The sequence below is a fragment of the Betta splendens genome, chromosome 6 (genome assembly GCF_900634795.4).
Source record: "Betta splendens chromosome 6, fBetSpl5.4, whole genome shotgun sequence".
NCBI classification, from domain to species: domain Eukaryota; kingdom Metazoa; phylum Chordata; class Actinopteri; order Anabantiformes; family Osphronemidae; genus Betta; species Betta splendens.
Genome location: NC_040886.2, coordinates 11,027,493 through 11,049,349, shown reverse-complemented (window position 1 = coordinate 11,049,349; position 21,857 = coordinate 11,027,493). Strand labels below are relative to the sequence as shown.

General features: G+C 44.1%; 1 protein-coding gene across 13 annotated transcripts in view; it reads right to left on the bottom strand.

Moving 5' to 3' along the window:
- Positions 1–21,244, bottom strand: part of mef2aa (myocyte enhancer factor 2aa) — a 48,076-nt gene extending 26,832 nt beyond the window's left edge. For 4 of the 13 annotated variants that reach the window (XM_029152828.3, XM_029152831.3, XM_029152830.3 and 1 more), the window contains exons 1-2: positions 19,044–19,223; positions 5,234–5,450 (exon numbers count right to left, since the gene is read on the bottom strand). In XM_029152828.3, the coding sequence (XP_029008661.1) occupies positions 5,234–5,287 (54 nt within the window). In that variant the 5' untranslated portion in view covers positions 5,288–5,450; positions 19,044–19,223. Of the gene's footprint in view, positions 1–5,233; positions 5,451–16,574; positions 16,688–19,043; positions 19,225–21,041 lie in introns of those variants that run through there. The other 9 variants (XM_029152829.3, XM_029152834.3, XM_029152836.3 and 6 more) reach the window with 6 other exon arrangements.
- Positions 21,245–21,857: the final 613 nt, after the last annotated feature.

The window sequence follows — 21,857 nt, the reverse complement described above, 5'->3', positions numbered from 1 at the left end:
CATACATCACTCCAATGGTAACGCAAGCCTCTCTGCAAAGTGACTTTATGTCCTGTATCTCTGCAGCTCTGTGTCTGTGGTTGGCTCGGACCCATACACACATGTCATTATGTTACGTCGCCTCTTTACAATATGCTACGCTCATTTCTCGAGGGAAAAGCATTGCTCACATGAAAGGAGAGAGGAAGCGCCGCTGTTTTACGTTCGTGCATTTGCTTCAGATTTCGGGGGTTTTACTTCCTTGCATGTGACTCGTCAAATGTTTGCTTTACACTGCGCCCGGTGAATGTGCCGGTAAAAGCTGTGCTTACGACCACAAAGGAGTGCACGTGCCTGCATTCTCCATCAGCGTCACTGACCTACTAAGAGAGGAGTTGAGCAGATGAGCTGGCTTTGTTCAACTTTAATTGGTCACAGCCTGCAGCTATACCCTCATTTTACCTCATACAATGCAGGGTGATCCTGTGTGTTCCATAGTATCTGTAGCCATCCAGACAGTGGGGTCATTCCAGCTGTGATAAATGTATTTCAAATCCTCCATAACACAGACAATTACTCCTGCTCCAGACACAGAGGAGCCGGTCCCCATGTCGTTTTCTATCCGATGCACCAAGGTTCGTGAAGCTCGTATGACAATCCAAAATTGTAAAAAGGCATTTCTTGAAATAACAAGGTTTAAATACAGGAGGAGCTAAATCAAATGACATGTTTCCTTGCAAACCGTAGACACATAAAACCTTTAAGTAAGTTCGGCCGAACTGAAAAAGCGTCGCGTGGTTTTGTGCATGTCTGTTTTGATGGCGTTCTCATAGGTGGACCGTTGCATGGAGGAGGGGGCCTAAGGCCTGTGACGGGTCTCCGCTCTGCTGCTGTTCTAACCAGCTGATACTAGTCTCCTCGGACTGAACACCAGGGCTCCCCACTCCGTTCACCTGCTCGCATTTGTTTGTTTGCCTAACCAACTGGAAAGCAAGGCAGCGACTGTCGTGTGGGAAAATGATTAACAAATTGTATGCTCTTTAGCAGATGAATGTGGCCGTTAAGCCACGGAGATGTCACCTTTCAGCAGGAAGCTCAGGATGAGACGCTGAGCGAGGACTTTGTTCCACCTGGATGCATGGCAGAGTGCTGAGTGCAGGGCTGCTGACCCAGGCACCGCTTCATTTCAATCTCAGCAGCAGCACTGAGACTTGGTCCTTGCCCCAGCCACAGACGCTGCACCGCGACCAAAGGCCAGCTGTTGTTCACATTGCCGGTAAAGGTGACAGCTACATTACTCTTCCGCATTCGCGCAGTGACGTCTATTAGAAATGGAACTGGGCTATTTTGGCCACGTTCTCAGTTTCTCAGTTTAACTTGATAAGCTGTGACACAAAACAAATTTAACCTACGTTCATCCTCAGCTTTTTGGGGGTGATTGGTGATGCAGTGAAAAACCACAGACATCCTTGAGGTCAAGTGGGAGGTTCACTGACGGAGCTTTTCTGCGTTTCACCAGGTCCAAGACACCCACAAAGATATTCGATGTGGTTTGAAAAAGTTGAGTCACTCTTGCAGCGAGATGTGATACACATGTAGTCTAGCTCATTCATGTCGCTGGAGGAGACAGAATTAACCAGTCGCTGTTTCATTTTATCCTTAAGCTGTGTTGAAACACACTATAACACTGCTGCTCCGAATCATCAAATGCTGGGAAAATAGAGAAAGTAAAGCACATTAAACCTCCAATAAACAGGCAAGATTCTTTCTCTGCTGTTGATAAGGTCATTATAATAGCTCCTACAATACCTGACAGATCAGTGGCCACACACTAGCGCCTCATTTGGACAATACCAGGCTGAAAACACTGACCTTTTAAGACATCTGCACAGTGTCAAGGTGTGAGTACATACTGTATATCTGTCTTCAATTCACTTTTCCTGCATTTGCAACTTTTCCCCAAATAATCAAAATAGTTTTACTCAAAATGAACTGAAAACAATGATAATTTTAAAAGAGCAAAAGGCTAATTCTACTTGTAGCAAAACTTGATTCACAATAGCCATTAACCATGTCTACAATTTATGATTCATTGTTTTCAGCCTCCTCTAAACACATCCTGGCACTGAAAATTATAGACTATATAATATGTTTTAACAAAGCCTGTCACACAGAGTCAAGGTGTCACTCAAAGAGTCTATCAATGTCTGTCCTCGGGCGCAGCTATCAAGATGACAAGCAAGACATCTGGGACTGAGAATGCAGCTGTGACTGGGGCATGGCAGGAGACGCCTGAGTCACTAACACCTTCAGAGGGGTGACGAGCTAGCGGCCATATTAGAACCTCGTGTCACCTCTGACGACCCCCTTGGCAGACGTGAGAGCATACTTGAGAGACAGAGAGGTCTGGCACCAGCTGGCAGAGTGACCCAGGCCCTGTAGCTCCTGCCCTGGCTATGCGGTGCCAGAGCATGTGGGCCCGGGAGACAGGCCAGGGCCACCGCGACTGTCTGCCTCGATCAGCTCTCGTTGGTGGAGAGGACAGCCCCAGGAAGCCCGCGTGGACAATGAGGGTGCAATGGCCTTGTCCATTGGGTGGGAATGACCTTGAAACCTACAGTGGCTGAGACTGATCCTGTTTAGTGAAAGAATGACACGCTAGTTAGAAGAAACATCTCCTGCAAACATCTGTTATCAATAACTAGAATGATCTGATCCACACACAACTGATTTCCTCAAGGGATTGAATACTTCGCTGGACAACAAACAGCGTCTACAACCCAACTTCATGCTTAGCGCCTCTGCTGTAGATTTATTACCTTGTATGCAACAGCAGCAACATCGCTTAACAGTGTCTCTGTGTTCTTTCCATTGCCAATCAACAAGCTCTTGACCTGTCAAAACGATAATAATGACTGCTCACAATCTTGGGAATAGGTGAAGGCTGAAAGACGTGTGGTTTGCCGAGTTGCTCCCCCGAGAGAGTGAGGGAAAGAAAGCTGCTCTGTGCCCAGAGGCATCTGACGTGCCACCGCGAAATCCAAAATGAGCCACAGCAAGGTCAGGCAACCCTCCACCCAGCAGCAAAATCATCAAACTTTTAATGACTTGGGCAATTACCCCCAGTGAGCCCACTTAATGGCATCCAGAGGACGTCACTAGACAGACTCGCTAGGCTATACCATGCTTTCCCCTACAGTAACGCACAGGACTAATGTGTACCCTTCGTTCATCACCCCCCCATGACATCTGCTGTGAGACGCCGTTGAAAGAATCTGTATATGTTTGACAGTGCAGCTGTGTTGACACCATTCTCTTAAAAATGATGATTACAGTGTTTACTCTAAAGGAGGAGAATCCGTCAAGGCAGTTACTGGGTATCTAGCAGTCTTTTGCAATCAGGACATCAGTGACCATTACTTTGCTCAGGAACTGACTCCTTACAGGCCACGTGGCAGAAGCTTTGCAGAAGGAATATAAAAGCTGAAAGGTTCTTTCTGAAGCATCTGTCGTCCCTGCACCAGACACTGTACAGCAACACAATCTAATTAGCCCACTTAAGAACTTTTCTTTTAGCGCTAATCGTATGAATAGCTAGCAGCAGGAAATCTGAAGTAAAGATTCAACCGTATGCTAATGGCTATTCCCCCTGGGTTAGGAGCGCGCCCCGGGGAGTTGGCACCTCGTGCTTCATGGCCCACGGAAAAAAGAGCGAAAGATACACATGCATACATCACTTCATACCAAAGCTTTATTTTAGTGCTGCACCCTATTGTCAGAGCGGATTCTCTGCTGAGCCAGCTAAAACCAACTAAATGTGACCTGAAATGCCTGCGTTCCGCCGATAAACTTTCTTACACATTATACAGTGCGACATTTAAAATGTGATGCAAACACTAGGCTCTGGGAGACGCGTTTATAATGAGCAACATCACTCTCTGAACTCCAGTCTGCTCTGAAACAATTGAGCTAAATACCTTCCTTCATTCACTTAATATAATATATGAGCTGTGAAGAATGAACAATTTAAAAGCTTAAAGCTCACCTACCAACCAGGTGTCAACCATATTTTCATATAATAATCCCGCTACTTCTTTCTGTGATGTCTGTGATGATGTGAGCCACAACAAAGCGTGCAGACACCATCGATGAGCCAGAGGGGATTCTTCTCTTGTCGTTCTGTTTGGATCCCACCCAGAGCCAGGTGTTACACTGATAATTGGCCCACAGTGTGGATTTTTTGTTTTGCACTTCACTGAACTGCTAGGCCCTTAGAAACAGGCCGACACACAGTTAGCGTGCAGATCGGCTAGTACCATATCATGTAAATACCCAGAGGGGAGGAAGCTTTACTGTACCTCTATTATATTTCTGTGTGCACAGCAAAATGCTGCTCCACCTGTGCAGGAATGCAAATTATATTTTGAGAAGTGGTTAACAAGATGTGCTCTACCTCGATACGGAAAGTCTACACATCTTGGTTAATTGGTATAATTCGTCAAAAACCGTGCTGCTGGTTTCTCTACGAAGCTCTTAAATCAAAGGGAGCTAAAAAAGAATTGACCCAGGCGTCCCGCTATAGATACCGGAGTCTGTTATTCTCGTTTCAAACAGAGCCGGGCTGTTTTGTACAGCGTCGTCGCTGTTTGGGGGTTTATATTTAACACGCGCAGACGGAGCGAATTCCAGCTCGCTGCGGCTAGCCGGGACCAGCGCCGCCGAGGCAGAGAAGGGCGCTGTGTGTCCCGCTGACCCACCCTGCAAATGAGAGGGTGCTGCGGTGCAGTGGCTGCACCTAATTACTACGGAACAGCTGCAACACACAGAGCTCCAGCGAACGGGGCCGAGCCGTGCAGCCGGGCCAGGGGACAAGCCCTGCTGTGTGTGGCTGCCACAGGCGGCTCGCTGCGCGCCGCGCTCCCATGCCACGAGGCCCGCGCTGCAGCGGAGCGCTCCTGCTGCTTCATCAACTTCTCTGGCAGAAATTGCAGGGTGGCGGGGGAATCGCGTCTGTAAATATGACCGCACTGACAAAGAAATGTCATGGTCCCTCTTCAGCTGGCTAGGACTTCGGGGATGGAGGTTTGTCTGTTTAAATCCATGCACACCATGACAGCTGCTGAAATCGGGACCGGGACAAAAAAGGGCAGAGGAAGCAGGAAAAGACACTGAAGACACAATAGCATCTTGATCAAAAGTGCAAGAAACGTAAATGACACGTTTCAGAGGCAATTATCCAGATTCTGACACTCACCTGTCGGTTCCTCTCATCCATGATCCTGGTTATCTGTATCTTCTTTCGCCCCATGACTGCGTCTGTTCCGGTTTCTCTGACACCTCGACAATATCAGAAAACAACGACCTTTCTTGGCCCGCTCTCCTAGCACATTGTGCAACGGCCTCTATTCTTGTATGTGCTCGCTCACGCTCTTCGGTGCGCTCTTTGCTCGTCGGGCAGACCACGCCACAATCTGCAGGAGGACCATAAGAGAAAGAGAGAGGAGGAGAGAAAACAGAGTTAGCCCAACACTGGCTATGTCTTCTTAAGCACTTCAAAGCACCGGAGGGCTCTGTGTTGTGTTCTCGAGCGCATTCACAAAGTGTGAGACCCACATGGTGCGGCCCTTATCTCCCCGGCTGCTGCACTTGAACTAAAACTGAAGACGGCTCCACACTCAGGGCACCTATTGTATACTGACAAGCTGTAATAAATTGTAACATAGAAAGTTTGTCTACCTGCTCCTGCCTGCAGGAGACAGAACAGCAACATTTCCATACTGATTCTAAGCTGGCCCACCCCGTTGCCAGCTTTGCTCTTAAGATGATTAAGAGAGCACCCAGGCTACGGCGACAGTCGTTGAAATCTCATGAGCAGGAGGAACAGCCAGTAGCAGTGAGGAGGGGGGGGGGTTATTCCCACATGAGCTCGTAACCTGGCCAGTGGTTCCCCAGAGGCCACCTACCTCCGTCCCCTTTCTGCTTCACTGTAGGAAGAGATATAGCCAAGTCCCTGGAGGCGCATCCATCACACACACCAGCAAATAGAAAATGTCTAAACAACTACATTTCTCCTACGACTACAACTGTAGAAAGGTTAACAACTGGAGCCATTAAATCCAGTCAGCAGTTGTGAGGTGAGGAAAGCAGGCGCTGAACTGGCAGGGAAAGCAGAAATGACCAGTTCCAGTGGCACACGGTCATTATGGGTTACAGATGGACTGGCATTATGGTGTCTGGCTGCCTGGATGGGAGCTACACTGTAGTCAAACTTGACTGAGATCACCTCACTAACTACCCACGCACAGCTGTCTGAGGCAGGAAAGTAACCGCCTGAACCTCCACAAAGAATTTCCCCAAACCACATCAGACAGACCAGGAAGAGTGACGGCAATATGTTTCATTGAACCATTTACCATTTTACACACCAGCATTATCCAAATAAGAAGGAGGTCAAGTACATACAGAATCCCCAAAGGTTTTAGAGTGATCTAAGTCACTACTTATTATTAAGTTTTACTCATTATCAGTATAACTGTAACTATAAACGTTCGGATTCTACTAATCACTCAAATTCATATAATTCAAACTTGTGTATATGTGTGTTGCTGTATATGAAATAATAGCTAAAATTTTCAAAAGTAAGTTCAGCTGGTGCCACAACCCTGATAAACATGGCGGAAGATGCTGAGATTAGGAGAACAATGTCTGTACTGTGGCAGAGTACATGTTTGTGCATGACACTCAGACTTATTCTCTTGAGTTTTAGAACAGTATCTGTTTATGGCCCAAATCATGTGCTCCTTCTGTGTGTGTGTGTGTGTGTGTGTGTGTGTGTGTGTGTGTGTGTGTGTGTGTGTGTGTGTGTGTGTGTGTGTGTGTGTGTGTGTGTGTGTGTGTGTGTGTGTGTAAAGAGGACAAACTGAGCCTGGAAGCAGGACCAGGACACCTCAAAGCTTCACTATAAGTCAGAATAGGTGAACTGTACAGACACGTGGTTGACGCTAAGGTGCTAAGGTGCTTAACGCTGATACTCTTCTTCTTCCTGTATGAGCCGCAAACAGCTAAGCCACAAATTATAAACATTTACTTCATGCCAGTACAATCTAGTACATTTAGATTTTATATCTAAATGCATTTAGATTTTATATGTATGTTTTATTATGACATGTTGTGCATGTTGTTGTGCAATATGTGTGGATGTTTAAAAAAACAGTTGAGTAATTAGCTTCCTAATAGCTCAGTTTTCACCCAGGGAAAAAAAGGCACCAAGATGAAATTATGGCTTTTTCCATGTGGACACACAGTAACTGCAGGAGCAGATCAGAATCAGCAGCTCAGCGCTTTTTGGAAAAAAAAGTCAAATCCTGTGTGATGTAAATGTATTAAATAAAACAGAGGTAAGTCTCTTTCAACAGGAATATATGAAATTTATAAAATATACACATACAATTTGGACAAGCCTAAAAGGCTAAAAAGACATCTAATCCACTATGTAATACATATGTGCAGTATTTCTAATCGATGCTTGTCAAACTTTTGGATTAAATAAATGTTCGTGACAGAAAATCAACGCGGGATGTCTAATACAGCAGGTCCATACGGTTGCATGCGCATATAGTTATATATACCTGCTGTATACAGACACAAGGAGCCAATCGTCTGTGACCGGAGTCAAATGACAGGAGGGCTGTCCCTTCTTCCCTCAAGATGGACCACAGAGACACAGAGACTTGGTGACAGGCCTGGTCCTTTCACAATCAATAAAACATGCCCTATTCCCAGTGTAATTACTGGATCCAGCGCGTCCACCGCCCTCTCTGCTTGTAAGCCTGTGTTCACTCCACATAAAGTTGAGGCATTATTCCCTCAACTGTTGTCCTATATAAAAGCTAATACATACTAGATTTATGTAGTAGGATTTACCTAATAAAAAATGAGGCCAGTCTTTCTCTTCACATACATGTATAATATATTATACTACCCACAGTAACACTACAGTGTTTACCAGCTCAAATGTCCTGATGAAATCTAATACATTAAAGCACAAGCATGCATTCAAACATGCACCCTATGCGACTGGTGTCAAAATAGGCCAGCATTGCATGTGGCACTCGATGGACAGCAGCCAAACTCTTGTACATAGTTCTGACAGTTACACTTCCTGTGCAAAGTAGTGTTAGCCTCAGTATCCTACCACAGGCTGTGGGTCGACAAGACTCCACTTCCTGCGCCTGCACTTCCTGTTATTTAGGACCCTTCTACATGCCCCCTGTGGGGGAGTCAGAGAAGGAAGAATGGGAGGGAGCACCTTAGGGACACCCTTCGCCTCTGATCCTGCCCCTTATTGCCCTCCCGACTCTAAGTTTGAGACTAAACAACAACAGAGGCTCATCTCTTGCGGTTTCGCACTGTGCTTATTTTGTTTACCGGAGGGATCATTACGCAGGCTGGACGACATGTGCACACAATGCGTTAAGCCACTCACTCTGCGATTAGCAGGCAGAGACCTGCCATTATTCACGCACTCCTCCGATTCCGTGTGAGCAATGAATCGCGCTTCAAAAATGGTTAAATTACATTGAGACAACATGACACACGTGACTGCAATCCTCAAAGGAAGCAGACCGCACACACTAATCTTATGTGCATTGACATGGATTCTGTGAAATAATCTATGACAACGTGCTCAAGTGTGTCCAACTCGACGGCTTTGGTCGGCTCCTGGCAAACCGGAGACATGACGCAAAGCAGCTAAACCCACAGTTTTACCAATTTGTTTCAATGTAGCCTTGACAGCGGCACAATAGGAAACGAACATCCACTTCTTTGTTCTTCTTGCTTTAATCAGGAGATGCTGTACCTGTAAATGGGGCTGTTGGCCTGGGGGAAGTGGAGGCAAGCCAGCCCTCTCATGCTCTCTCTCCCTGTCGCTCGCTCCCCTTTTGTGAGAGCGTGCTTATCTCCCTCTCCAGCAGTGAAAGGCAGGATTGTGGCCCCAGCAGCATCACTAGTGTTAATGTCTCCTGATGCTAATCTGACACACAGCTGATACGTCAACGACCACTTTCTACATCCTCTCTTTTAAAAACTCCCCCCTTCCTTCTGGTTCACTCGTGTTATTTCTTGCCTTTTTCCTCATTGTTCATTTCTTTCTCTTTCTTTGAACTCATGTTATATATTCCCTCACCTCAGTTTCCAAGGCAACTAATGAGATATAATTAATAAGAGCCATCGCAAGGGCATGTGAACAAAAAATGAAAACGAAGGCTTTGAGAAATGTAGAGAGGTGGGGCAGTCTGCAAAACATGGACCTTCTGCAGCACTTCCCCTTCCTCTGCACAGTGTTGCTTCAGGTGACATTTCTCATCGCAGAGTAACATTTTAATACCATTTAAAGGAATGACTAAAATGGTGCTGCTATAACTATCCTCTAAAAGCAAACGCATTACAATACTTTGCACAAAAAGAACCAACCTGCTATGAAACATTTAATATGCTTCTAACGTCATCAAACATATTGTCTTATTTGATTATGCAACATGCTTCCTCCACAAATTATATCAGTATGTCCATAACTCAATAAAGTGTGATACACAAATTCATTGTTCAGTGACCTGAACAGAGGGGACAGCCACCAAACCAGCAGTGGGAGCCTCTACTGAAATGGCAGCCAAGCAGACAGCAAGTGGTTAATCTGCCCTGATGACTGGTAGCTCAGTCCAACTCTCCAATGACCCAGCTGTAATCCCACATTGGATCAATGCAAGTTCAAACAATCCTCCATGCTGCTAGCACCTTGCTTGGACTGGGGGGTGGGGGTGGGGGGGCGCTGTAAGACGCGGAACAGGAGACAGAAAGCTACTTATCACCTCCAAAATGACATCAAAAGGAAAGAAACCCCACAGGATGAACCTGAAAATGCCTCACCGTGGGCCATGATACGCCGCTGACTGAACAGAAATGTTGTGGCTCTCCAGATAAATACTACATACACATCCAATCTGCGAAATCTGAATGACGATGAGTGGATACATCAACCAATAACCAAAGGATATCGTATGCTGACAGCATTACCAGATAGACATCCTCCATCTCACTTTCACACTGCTGTCAGGGGATGAGAGGACTGTGCAAGGTGACTTTGACTAAGTGCCTTGGGGTTTCATGAGAAAACGCCATTGACATTACATTAATTTCATGTCTCTTTTTTAACTGACTTAGTGCCACAGAGACCCGGATACTGGGAGAAGAGGGGAAAAAGACATTTTGCTGTGGCTTCAAGGCGCAGAGGCAGTGATCTGGAGGCCAGAAAGACAACGATGACACACAGATAGCGCGAACAGCCGCCGCCTTTTACTTACTGCACGTTAAGAGTCATTCAGCGAAGGAATGAGACGTTGTTCTGAACAGAGCAGGATAACTGTTACTCAAAAACTTTCCACTGCACCTCACGTGTGTTTCGTCAGCAGGTGTGCGTATGAGAGGCAGAGCGAAAACAAGAGAGTGGGGGGGGGTGCAGATAGACAGAAAGAGTGGGAGAGAGAAGACAGTATGACTGTGTTAACTATGTGGAAAGATGTAAGGGAAACAAGACTAAAAGAAGTGCCCCGCGCCCATCCCATCCCACCTCTGTGGTAGTGTGCGGCAGCGGCGTTGTAACATAATTACTGCTGGGACACTTCTATTCCCAATGATCCATTTGCGTCAGTCAGGTTTTCGAGCCCAGCCAATGAATGGATTCTCAGTTTCTCAAGGATAAAGAGATGACCCTCTCCTCACAGTTATATCCATTTCATGTGGAAAAGCTACTCTTCCTCCTCAAGGTAAATCCCTTGATGCATATTTTAGTGAAACTTTTAGGAACAAAGAAAACGATGATAACTTCTTCAACGCAAGGATAGGGTGATGAATTATGTCTCATTAAAAATGAATGGGAGTGACAACTGAGAAGTCATAGACAGCGTGGTAGTCACTATAATGTGGTGCTATAGTAGCTCCAGCTTGTGCCTCCCATTTCCATTATGTTTGAGTCACCGAGCTGAATAATAGCATGACAAGAGCATTTTTCCCCACAGCATTTACACGATAAAGCAAGACCTTTGTAACTATTTCAATCAAAATTTGTATTTTATATTCTCGTACAATAAACCGAGTAAATATGTTACATGTGTTTTTCATAAACGGGACCATATGTCATTTAGGGATATTTGACGAAAGTCCCATTTTGTCCCCTTCCCTGTAACTCACACGTAATTGTAATACAGAACAATTACAGAAGACTCATTTGACACAGTAACACAAAATAGCACAACACTGTGGCCTGACCAACTCCTCCAGTCCACAGTTCTCTAAACGATGTCATGCTTCACCTGTAAAATGCAATTGACAGACGAGTGACTAACCATTCAAAAGTAAAAGGAGTAAAAAAAAATGATAATTTGTTTCAAAACTAAGTTAATATTGATGAAAATATGTGATAGGTGTGTGGATTATGCAGCACTGAACAGTGGAGTTACTAGCTAAAATGTAAATCACACAGGCCTTTCAGGACTATTTTGTAAGTGTTAAGACAAGCCTGGTAAAGTGTGGTTTTATATGAAGTTTGTTTTGTAGTGGCCTTTGAAATCACCATCTCCCATGAGTCCTATGTTAAATGTCACGACTTGACAGAGGCAACCAGCCCTCGGGTGTGTCACAGCAAATACACCTGAAACAGCCGGACAGAGACTAAACACTGAAGGTTTTCAGACAAGCTTAAAAAAAACATTAGAACAGTATAAAAAACAACAAAACCATGTTATGATTTGTAACTATAATCTATACAATAATGATGTTAAAATTCCTAAAATCACCCAAATCACTTATATATAACACTTTTATAACATTCTTATATTATAACACTTTCACAGCAATACACAAAATCCAATGCATGTGCATTCCTAGAGGTTTATAAATTAGCATAGCATTACAGCACTGATGTAGCGCGATTCGACACAGAGCTACGTGTCCATTTGCATGGCTGCATATCATCAGATGGACGTCTCACCGGGGAACAATACTAATGCAACAGTCCTCCAACCTCCCAGAAACTCTGCAAGCTGTGTTAAGTGCCACGGCAGCCGTTTGATGTTTCACAGACCGCAACTCAGAAATGGTAAACAGCGACGATGAACCAAGATTTTCCTCCAGGGGGAAATCCACAGTGTAAGGATATTAGGGACGTCATGCATAATGTGTCTCAGCAGCAGCACATTTAACTGATCTCAACACATCTTTGGAAGCACTGAGCGCCCAGATAAGGCACTGAGATTCCAGATATTCAACTCTCCCCAGTGTTTGGTGATCAGCAGGCAGACTTAGAGTAACTAAGCAAATAGTGAGCGCTGCCGAAAACAATTGTTTTTGAGGGAGACATACATGCGGCCCATACTGTTTAGGATTATAGCTCCTGTCTGCCGTCAGAGACCCTTGCTTTTAATGGAAAAAATTTGAAAAAGCTCAGAATAAATATTTGATTTTCTCTTCCCATTTTTATCTTCCACTCAATGCCTCTTTCCCACAGTGTTCCATTACATAAAAGGTTTATGCAATCTGAGCAGTGAGGATGGCCATGAGTCATAATAACAGTGAAAGGGGCTAGCTGAAGTAGCATTGATTTTTTTTTCCCCTACTATTTTACGATATAGAATTAGTCTTCTAATGAGCTCTTGAAGACGTGTGAATCACACATATGTAAAACATTTCAAATAAAGCTCACCCACATCTTCAAATATAGCATGACACATATAGCGTTTCAGTACAATGTATAGAATCTGGTACTGAAAAACGTTTGTCATCGGGTCCGAGAGCTGAGACATTTTCCGCCTCGTCTAATGCAGTTTGAATGTCTATTGACATCAACGACCAGCATTCGGGAAGCAAATCATCTAAGGAGTATTTCTGCAGCCACAGCCCACAGCTTCTCCCAAATCAGATGATGTGTGCTAGCTGTCACATGAACACTGTGTGCAAACACTGCGATAGAGAGAGGGGAAGACAGACACAGACAAAGAATGTGAGAGCGACCCTACAGGCCTCGCTGCTGCTGCTGCCTGCCTCTCTAGGAATCCTTTCAGTCAAACAGTTTGCTGAGAGCCGGTGGTCCCGGGTCCCCGAACCATGTGCGCTGATGGATGCCACCCCCCTAAACCACCGGCCCCCATATATGTTGCGAACGCCCCTGGCAGGCGAGCCGGCAAGCGTCACAGGCTGGGCTACGAAATCAAGAACAACACGGTGTGACATGAATCAGGCCGGGAACAGCTCGCTGATGGAAACACTACAGCGTTTCCACCTAGATTTGCAGCCTACAGCACACAGATGGAAAGTGGACTGGGAGAAGGCGAGAGGACAGACGGGCAGACGCACAAACAGCGGGCAGACTCAACACCTCACTCACAATCACAGTCACACTATAGAGAGCTGGCATTTGGAGACCAGAGATGCAATGACAATACTTTATGGATGGCCTAGTTTCAAAAGGACAACTTTGAGCTGACTTAAAGTTGCAATATTAATAAATATTGACAGCTAGTGGATGTAAATCTGTTCAAAATATTATGGCTTCCCCTAAACTGGGCACCCTCCTCAATTTGCACACACAAACACAACACAAACACATATTGTGTTTTAGGCTAAGATACAACAATGTGGAAACCCAAGCTCCTGCTGAATCAGAACATACAGTAAAGGAGGTGCAGTGTTCATGAACAGCACTAACAGTGAGACCAAGACAGCTTCATGATGTAAGTCAGGGCCGCTTCCCTTCCCTGTGCATATGTGTATGTGCTGCAAAATAATGGTCAGACCCCCCCCCCCCCTCCTCCCCCAGATGTTCTGGTTCACAGGGCCTCTCAGACAGACCAAAAACAAGGATGTCGCAGGCCAGGTCTCTTTCCTGCAGCCAACGCTTCCTTCCAGCAGCTACTGGACATTTTAATCAGTGAGCTGGAGCTGTGACACTCAGGTTATAGAGCTGTACTTACCGCACAAGCAAGTGATAAACACTACTAACCACAATCTGAAAACCAGGAGACTACATAAATAGTAATGAAAGCGGCAACTGAACCTACTTTCGCTTGGTAACAACATAGTTTCTTCTCAAGGAGCTTAGCAGACTTTGAAGAAAGTTTACTTTCCACACAATCCAATTGTTTGTCTGTTTACGATTCTTCTGTTTAATCGACTCTATACAAAGCCAGAGAAGTTAAATCTCCAGTGAGACATGCTTTTTAAGATCTACAGTAGAGCATCAGAAATTCAATACAGTTGGGTATATTAGCAATCACAGGAGATCTTTTGATCTAGTAAATTAGATTATAATATATTCCTTTGATTTATGTTTTTTTTCAAAGCATCATTAAAATTCAGTTAAAATGCAACTCAGCAAAGAGACGTTTTCTTAACGTCCTTTTCAACTATCGGTTTTTCTTTATTCATGATTCCACCTAATTTCATCTCCGCAGTATTTAGCAGCAACACATTCACTCGTCACCTTCACCACCATGCTGGGAAATGTCTAAACAACAACAAGAAAATAAGTAAAAAAAATGACTAACCACAGAACACGCATTTGTGTTGTAAATTGTCTACTTTCCCCCCACTCACTTTTTATATGATGCACAACGTGATTCTGTGGTTTTTCTTGCACTCCAGAAAGCCTTAGAAGGCTGGAGCACCTTCGAAAAGGTGCTAAATGAGTCACCTTCTCAAAATCACCCCCTGAGCATCAGCCTGCCTTCCCAAACCACAACGTGTGCAAAAACCTTTACCTGTCCAGCCTATACTAAAAGGTGGCTCATCAAAATGTAGTTGCATCCTGTCAAATGCTAGGCTGAATCTGTGCATACAGATAAACATAAATCAATAAAATACTACAACTTAAAATACAAAAACTATATTTAGTGTGTCTGTAATTCTCCTACAGCAAATGTCACCTCGATGTCATGTTGTTTTAACTTTGTCTTAGTTTGGCTAATTAAAATGTGTCAATTATTAAATTAGTTAGGTACAGTAGTGTTACTTGAACTTAATAGTCTGCTCTGTAAACTTTAATTACAGTAAACTTAGATATATATGTAATTAAATAATTAAAAATATGAATTGATTATACTTACAGCACATGTAATTCCTGAATGAGAATTATGGTGTGAGCTTATGTTACTGTAGTGGACTGTGGCTGCATTGTATAGCGCAATACTGGAGGCTTGTTTGCTTGTTTGTTCATACTTGAAGTCCCCGAGACAGACACACGAGGAACAGAGCCACGAAAACAGATTAACAGCAGATTTAGAGAGCGGCTCTGCTTGAGGATCCGCCTGCTGCTTCTCTTGTGTGGTCCAGGTTGAAGAGGTGAGGAGACCTCCAGTCAGGGCTCGTTTAGAAGAGCGCGGGAGACAGGAAAAGACAGCGCAGCCTTAAGCTGCTCTGCCCTGCTCAGCAGCACATGTGCTGAGTGAGCCAAATAGGGTGGCTTACCACCAGAGGTCTCAGTCAAGGGCAGGACAGTTGAAAGGTCACTGCTGGTTGCCTTGCTGTACAAACAGTGCCTCGGCCAGTAATGCACTCGTCCTCTGAGCTTACACAGCTCCTGAAATCGCCTTTATAACGCGAAGGGGGCCAACAATGCCCCCAGTGTTTTCACTTACAACCTCAACAGAACTGCTGATGTTAAATCAAGCCATACATGTGAAACAGTATTTGGTGAGGGGCAAGTTAAAGAAGGCTGACAATGACTTATGGTCCTAACCAAAGGTCTGCTGTGACGCCCATACACAAGAAAATTCATGAGTGACCTAATTTACCATTAACCAGACTCAAAAAGAAAGAATAGTTTAAAAATTCCAATTATGACTTCAGACGAAACAACAAATTTTTTGCTGCTTTTTAATGTTAGGTACTTTTTTTTGTTTTCTAAATATATAATACAAACATTGCCGCTGCTCTAAACTCCAAAATAACAGGGCAGCATTTTTTCTCTTCAGTCTACAGGAGACAGTCTACAGTTAACTGTGGTCTAAAACATTATCTGCCAGGCTCAAGATTCTGCATCCAACCTCCAGGTCTCACAGGGGAGCGCTGGAATCTCCATATTGATGATGGAGCTCCAATAAACACTGAATCATGTTACTAAGATGCTTTTGTTAGTCAAAGAGAAAGCTCAATACTTACACCACGACACAATCATGCAATTGACGTTTAACACATAAAATACTATTTCTAAAACAATCTTTTAAGTATTATATACAAGCAACATACTGTACTGTAGGTTTAATAAGAAAAAAGTCTCCTCAATGCATGTAGTCAATTCCAACTTACACAGACTTTCCTGTACATTTCAGTACTGTACCATGGTCATAACAATTCAAGGTCAATTCACTAACATTAAAAACACACATTCAGTGTTCCACAAAATACTATTAAAGCAAAAAGCTTAAAAAAAGAAATTCTTAAAAATAAAAACAAAGATAAAGAACAATTGCAAATGCATCACAATGTGCACAAACGCCATGATGTTGAAGCTAAATTTGCAATATGAAAGCAGTATTTTGGCTTACCAAACAAAGAAACACTATCCTCGTCCCTAAGAACGCTCTATCTCTTATTTTTCACTCAATGCACCCTTGGCTTTCAGCTTCCTTGTGTTTTTGTCCTCCTTTGGAAAAATGTCCTGGGAGGAGGAGAGTGGAGGAGAAGGACATTCACTCAGTGATTCAGAAGCATCGTGTAAACGCCAGCATTCTCCTTCTGACAACCAGCGTTAATTGCGGATCCAACTCGCCCACACACTCCACATTTCTCCTGGAAAGAGAAGCTGAGACGCTAAGATTGAAGTGGGATGAGGAGTGCTGTAAAAGATGCTGCAGCTGCCCGTTCCTCACACCGTCACCACCTCTCATTTCTCCTCGTCCACCAGGAACTTGTGCTCAGGCACTAAGACGCACTTACTCACATTTACAGAGACATGCAGGGGCACGCAAACAAGGCTAAAACATTTAATAAACAGTGGTAAATACCATCCATCTCTCCTGCATTAACACACCATCCTTGATGCAATCATACTGGGGAAAATCTAATATTCATCCCATCCAACCTCTGCCTGTGTTTGTGCAGGGGGAAGGTGGAGCGTTCAGCGTCTCTGAGGTTAGAGCAACAGCTCATCACATGCAGAAGAAAGACACTGGCTCTGTGTGCGCCTGCACAGACGCCGCATTCATGCCTCTGACTAATATGCAACATTAATTGTTAAAATGATAATCATGTCAGAAGCATTGAAGGATCGCTCATCCACACATTAGACATAAGAGCTCACGTGACGTGGATTATGAGCAACAAGGCCCATTACTGACACGGCCCGGGGCGGCGCAGGAGCTAATGACTGAAGATTGGAGGGCGCTTTATGGTTTGCTTTAGAAATCGCTGGCAACCAGCTTGCACTGTACCACTGCACACGCTGTCACAACGTGGACGGCGAAGAACACAAGTAGCAGCAACAGAGGGATTACTTTGACAGGAACAGCTGTCACTGGTTTGACCTGAGAGCTCAGAGATGCAGGATAAGTCATAACATATTTACCACTGGGGGGCATAAACATTCATGTTTGAATATACTGTAACTAAACAATCCACTGAATACTTTACTTTTTTTGCCAAATTGCCAGTCCAATAAAAAGTAACAGTTTTTTTAACAGTTTTTAACTTGCAACACCAAACAGCCGCTTATTATTCAAACACCAAATTCACAAATGTTATAAAGTGAAAGCAAACCAGAGGAACATCTTTGCAACTGATTATCTCCAAATCTTTGTGCGAAATGTTAATGAGAAATTGTGCATGTAGGCACATACGAGGAACATTTCAGAAGGGTTCAGAAGGGTTTACTGCTGGCCGCTGCTCAGTGTGGGCAGGGGTTAAGGTCATAGGAGTCTGAGAGATTCAGAACCACTTGGCAGCAAAGATCCACTCACACAGTTACCAGAGTGCCTGTACAATTCATCTGAAACCCACCATGCTCCGCTCCACCAACTCTCACTTTAAATAATAAATAGAAGGATTTCCAAGCCACCGCTTATGAAACGATGTATGAAATGTCTCATGTGAATTTACCTCTTATAAATGAGGTAATGACTGTCAAATTAAAGTACAGGTAAAGGAACCTGTCTCGTTTCAAAACATGTAAGTAGACTAAACCAGATGAGCTCATGTTTGGTGTCATGCGACTCACTACTGCTCTCTTATTTTGTCGAACAGGCTACACAGCAGGTTGGAGACGTGACCTACAGACGACAGTGGGAAAAGCTCAAAACAAGTGCAGTGACCAGAACCACCCAGGTTTCAACACAACTTATGTCAAGCAACCATGAGCAAAAACAGACTTTACATTGTGTAAAACCAAAACTAGCGAAGAAAAACAAGCAATTTTATTTTATTTTTAGGAGCTGCAAATTTGCAAAAGAACCTTTTGATTTGACACCTCCGCTTCTATCACCTTGTTTCCGTGACACTGTGTGAACTGCTGTTGTTGTGATGGCTCAACACTGTTTTTATATACACACTGATTACTATTTTGTCCAAACTCGCTCTTAACACTTCACGCTTTCGATTTCACAACAAATTCGGGGGCGGTTTAAAGGACGTAACCCCCGAATGAACCGTGTCCAGGGCCGAGCGGCGAACGCTGCTCCCCGGCGCGTTAACGCTTGCTGTCGGTGAATCCCGTAAAAGTTTCTCGCCACGGACCGAGGCGGCATCAACAGCGCGCGCGGGCGCGCGCGCGTCTCGCGGCGCCCTTTAAACGCGCAGCTGGACACTTCACAGGCGCGAAACTTTGCCGATAATTCGCCGTTATGTGGCATTTTACGACCGCGTATCTAAATGTAGCCCAGAGAGGACGTACGGAGCAGTTGACGTCTCCGACCCTGAAACACACTCTACGTCTCCCTCTGGCGCTTTTCTGCGCTCCTGTAGCTACAGTACGCTACACCGCTGCCACACTCCGCAACATTGTTTCTATTTCCGTTACTCACCTTTACTCCCGAGTCAGTCGCTGTATATAGACGCTCTATATCAGTGGCTCCCGTGGATAAACGTAATTTCAGTTCGCATTTACACGCTGACTGCTATTTTAGGGGGAGCTGACAAACTCAGAAAATCCAGTCTCCCTCTTGTCAGTGAGAGACTCCTCCCCTCATCTGACGAGCTGCCTCTCTCTCTCTTTCTCTCTCTCTCTCTCTCTCTCTCTCTCTCTCTCTCTTCCTCACGCGCGAGCGCGCGCGGGGGCGCACGGGCTAAAACAAATACGCTGTCAAAGCAACAGAGCAAGTTGTAAAAGTCTCTGTTTAAAACTGCGAACACATTTTAGACGACTCACATTCCTCCTCATTATTCTCCTTCTTTGTCAGTGGATACGTCGTTTGACGTTTCAGCAAACTGCTCGAAGTAAGACCTGGAGGTGAGTCGGTTATGGCGTAAAAACACAAAACCTAACAGATGAATATACGAAAAATTCTGTCTTGTAGCAGAATTTCTTCAAATTTGGTCAACTACTTTCCCTAATTGCTCAGCCTCATCACATTGATATGACATTTGACGTCATATCTCTAAGACAACAGCGATGGAATTCGGGTTAAAGGACACTTCTCTTGGCCAATGGCAATCTGCAGCGTCTCCTGAGCAGCCAATTAACGGAGGAGGGTGGGGCCTGGATGACTCGTTGGAGCGTGTCACGTGTATTGGTAGGATCGGAGGAGGTGTGGCGCTTGGCTCGGCCGCACTGGTTTTATTGGCATTTTGGAATCAGGTGCGATAATAATTTCACACGATTATCATCCGCTTTTGCATTTATGTGTTTCACATGCGTGAAAAGGGATGCACCAAATGTTGAACTGACATCATGAGGATGGATTTTTATACATTAGGAATTATAGTTTAGTACTTTAGATACTAAAATAATTTTCATGTTAAAAGCTCTGCGCAAGATACATGTTATAGTTATTAAAAAATAGAAAATCACACATAGTTTAACAGGCAGGAACATTTGTCCCTATAATGAGAACTTTTATTTATGATATTTGCAGCTAAAGTACGTTATTTGTGATTCTGACACTTTTACAAGCCCATGTCTAACATTCAAATTCTGAAAGTCTGACTTTCGCATATAAACAAATATGTTCATTGCAAACAGTAAGTCACAAAGTTTCCACCATGAGCTGCTCTTTTTCTAGATGCAATATAAAACATATTATGTTGCTTTTGATGCACCACTTCTGCAACACATGACTCCATCATTTAGGCCAGAGGAGTTTTATAGATGTATTACTGATTGTTTACAATAGTAGATCCTAAACTGCATTGCTGCTGCCGTATGAAGCTCATTTGTAATGGTCTAGTATAGCATGTCCCTTGTGTATTATGTTAGCGTTTTCACCAGTTATTCCCAGTCCCAAAGGAAAAGGTTGTGTCTAGCCTGTCTAATCCCTCCTGATGCTTCGGGGGCTCTGAGAAGTCACAATTGTCTATTAATGGCTTTTAATGCCTATACAAAACTGTCCCTGCACCACTGACCACAGTGCAATGTACACAACATATTAACACATTAACCTCAGAGCAGTTGCATTCTTCATTGGTCAAAGTTTATGGCAACAAAGTGTAACAATGGTGGGAAAACCAAAATGTCAGTTACTGTTTCCCCCCGCGATTTAGAAAGAACAACCTTAAATCCACCTGTTGGACAATGGTCATAAAGTAATGCTGTCCATAAACAGCAGGCGTCAGAACATACAGTATGAATGATGTTTGGTGTTTTGGATCTGAATCTAAGTTGCTCCCTATCCTCCTGAAGAGATGCTACAGTAGCTCAATAAAACATCATGGTAAAAATTTGCACTACTGTAGCTCTTTATGACACCATAGACTGAACATTGACATCACCGTATTTTCGGAAACATCCATTTTGACTTGGTTTTGTATTCAGGTTCTGTAACATAAACATGGCAGCAACACCCTTTTGTTGACACCTGTCTCACCTGCTCACGGGACCTGCTGCTCCAGCCTTTTCCTCCTGCATGTATTGTCTTACTTTTGCTTCAGCTTAGAGCTCTTCCTCTTCTTTCTGCTTCCTGTCTTCCTCCTCTACCCATTGATTTGCCCCGAAGCCAGACCAGCTGGCTTTGGACGCTCCCCTCCAAACCCTAAGAGGCCTTTCTTCACACCCTGTTCCTCCTCCTGTCCCTCGGTCGCTCTGCTGACAGAGAGCGAGGGGGGCAGAGGTTTGAAGGGTAGGACCCCAGATGGACATTGACATGTCGGGCATGCGTTATGTGATGGGGCTTGGCTCAGGGCTCGCTGGACCAGCCACAGCTGTCAGTCATAACTCTTGAAGGTGTTGAGTATTGCAAGTCCCTCTTCCAAAAAGTTGTAAAGATCATAAAAATAACATCTTCAGCATAGTCAACAGTTTGGGAGAAAGTGGTTATAAGTTTGTAAAAAGTTTAGGAAATATATTTTTTTAACTTTTTAAACTCCTTTTTAACTTAATTCATCAAGTGTCAGTGAGCTACTTTGGCTTTTTCAATTAGAGGTAAAAAACTAGCTTTACAAAGTAAATGATGTTTTTCAAAAAGTTGCAGGGACACGCCAAATAACGGTTTGCTCCAACAGGGCTTTGATGCATGACAGCTGGCATTTCCAACATTGCACCAGACCACAAATAGATCCAGACACTCTTTCTCTCCAATTAAAAGGGGCCTACAACACACGTCTCATGCAGCAAGCTTTATTAGGCTGTATAAGTCATGTTAGAGCCACAATACTATATAGGGAGAATAAATAGGTGTTTATTT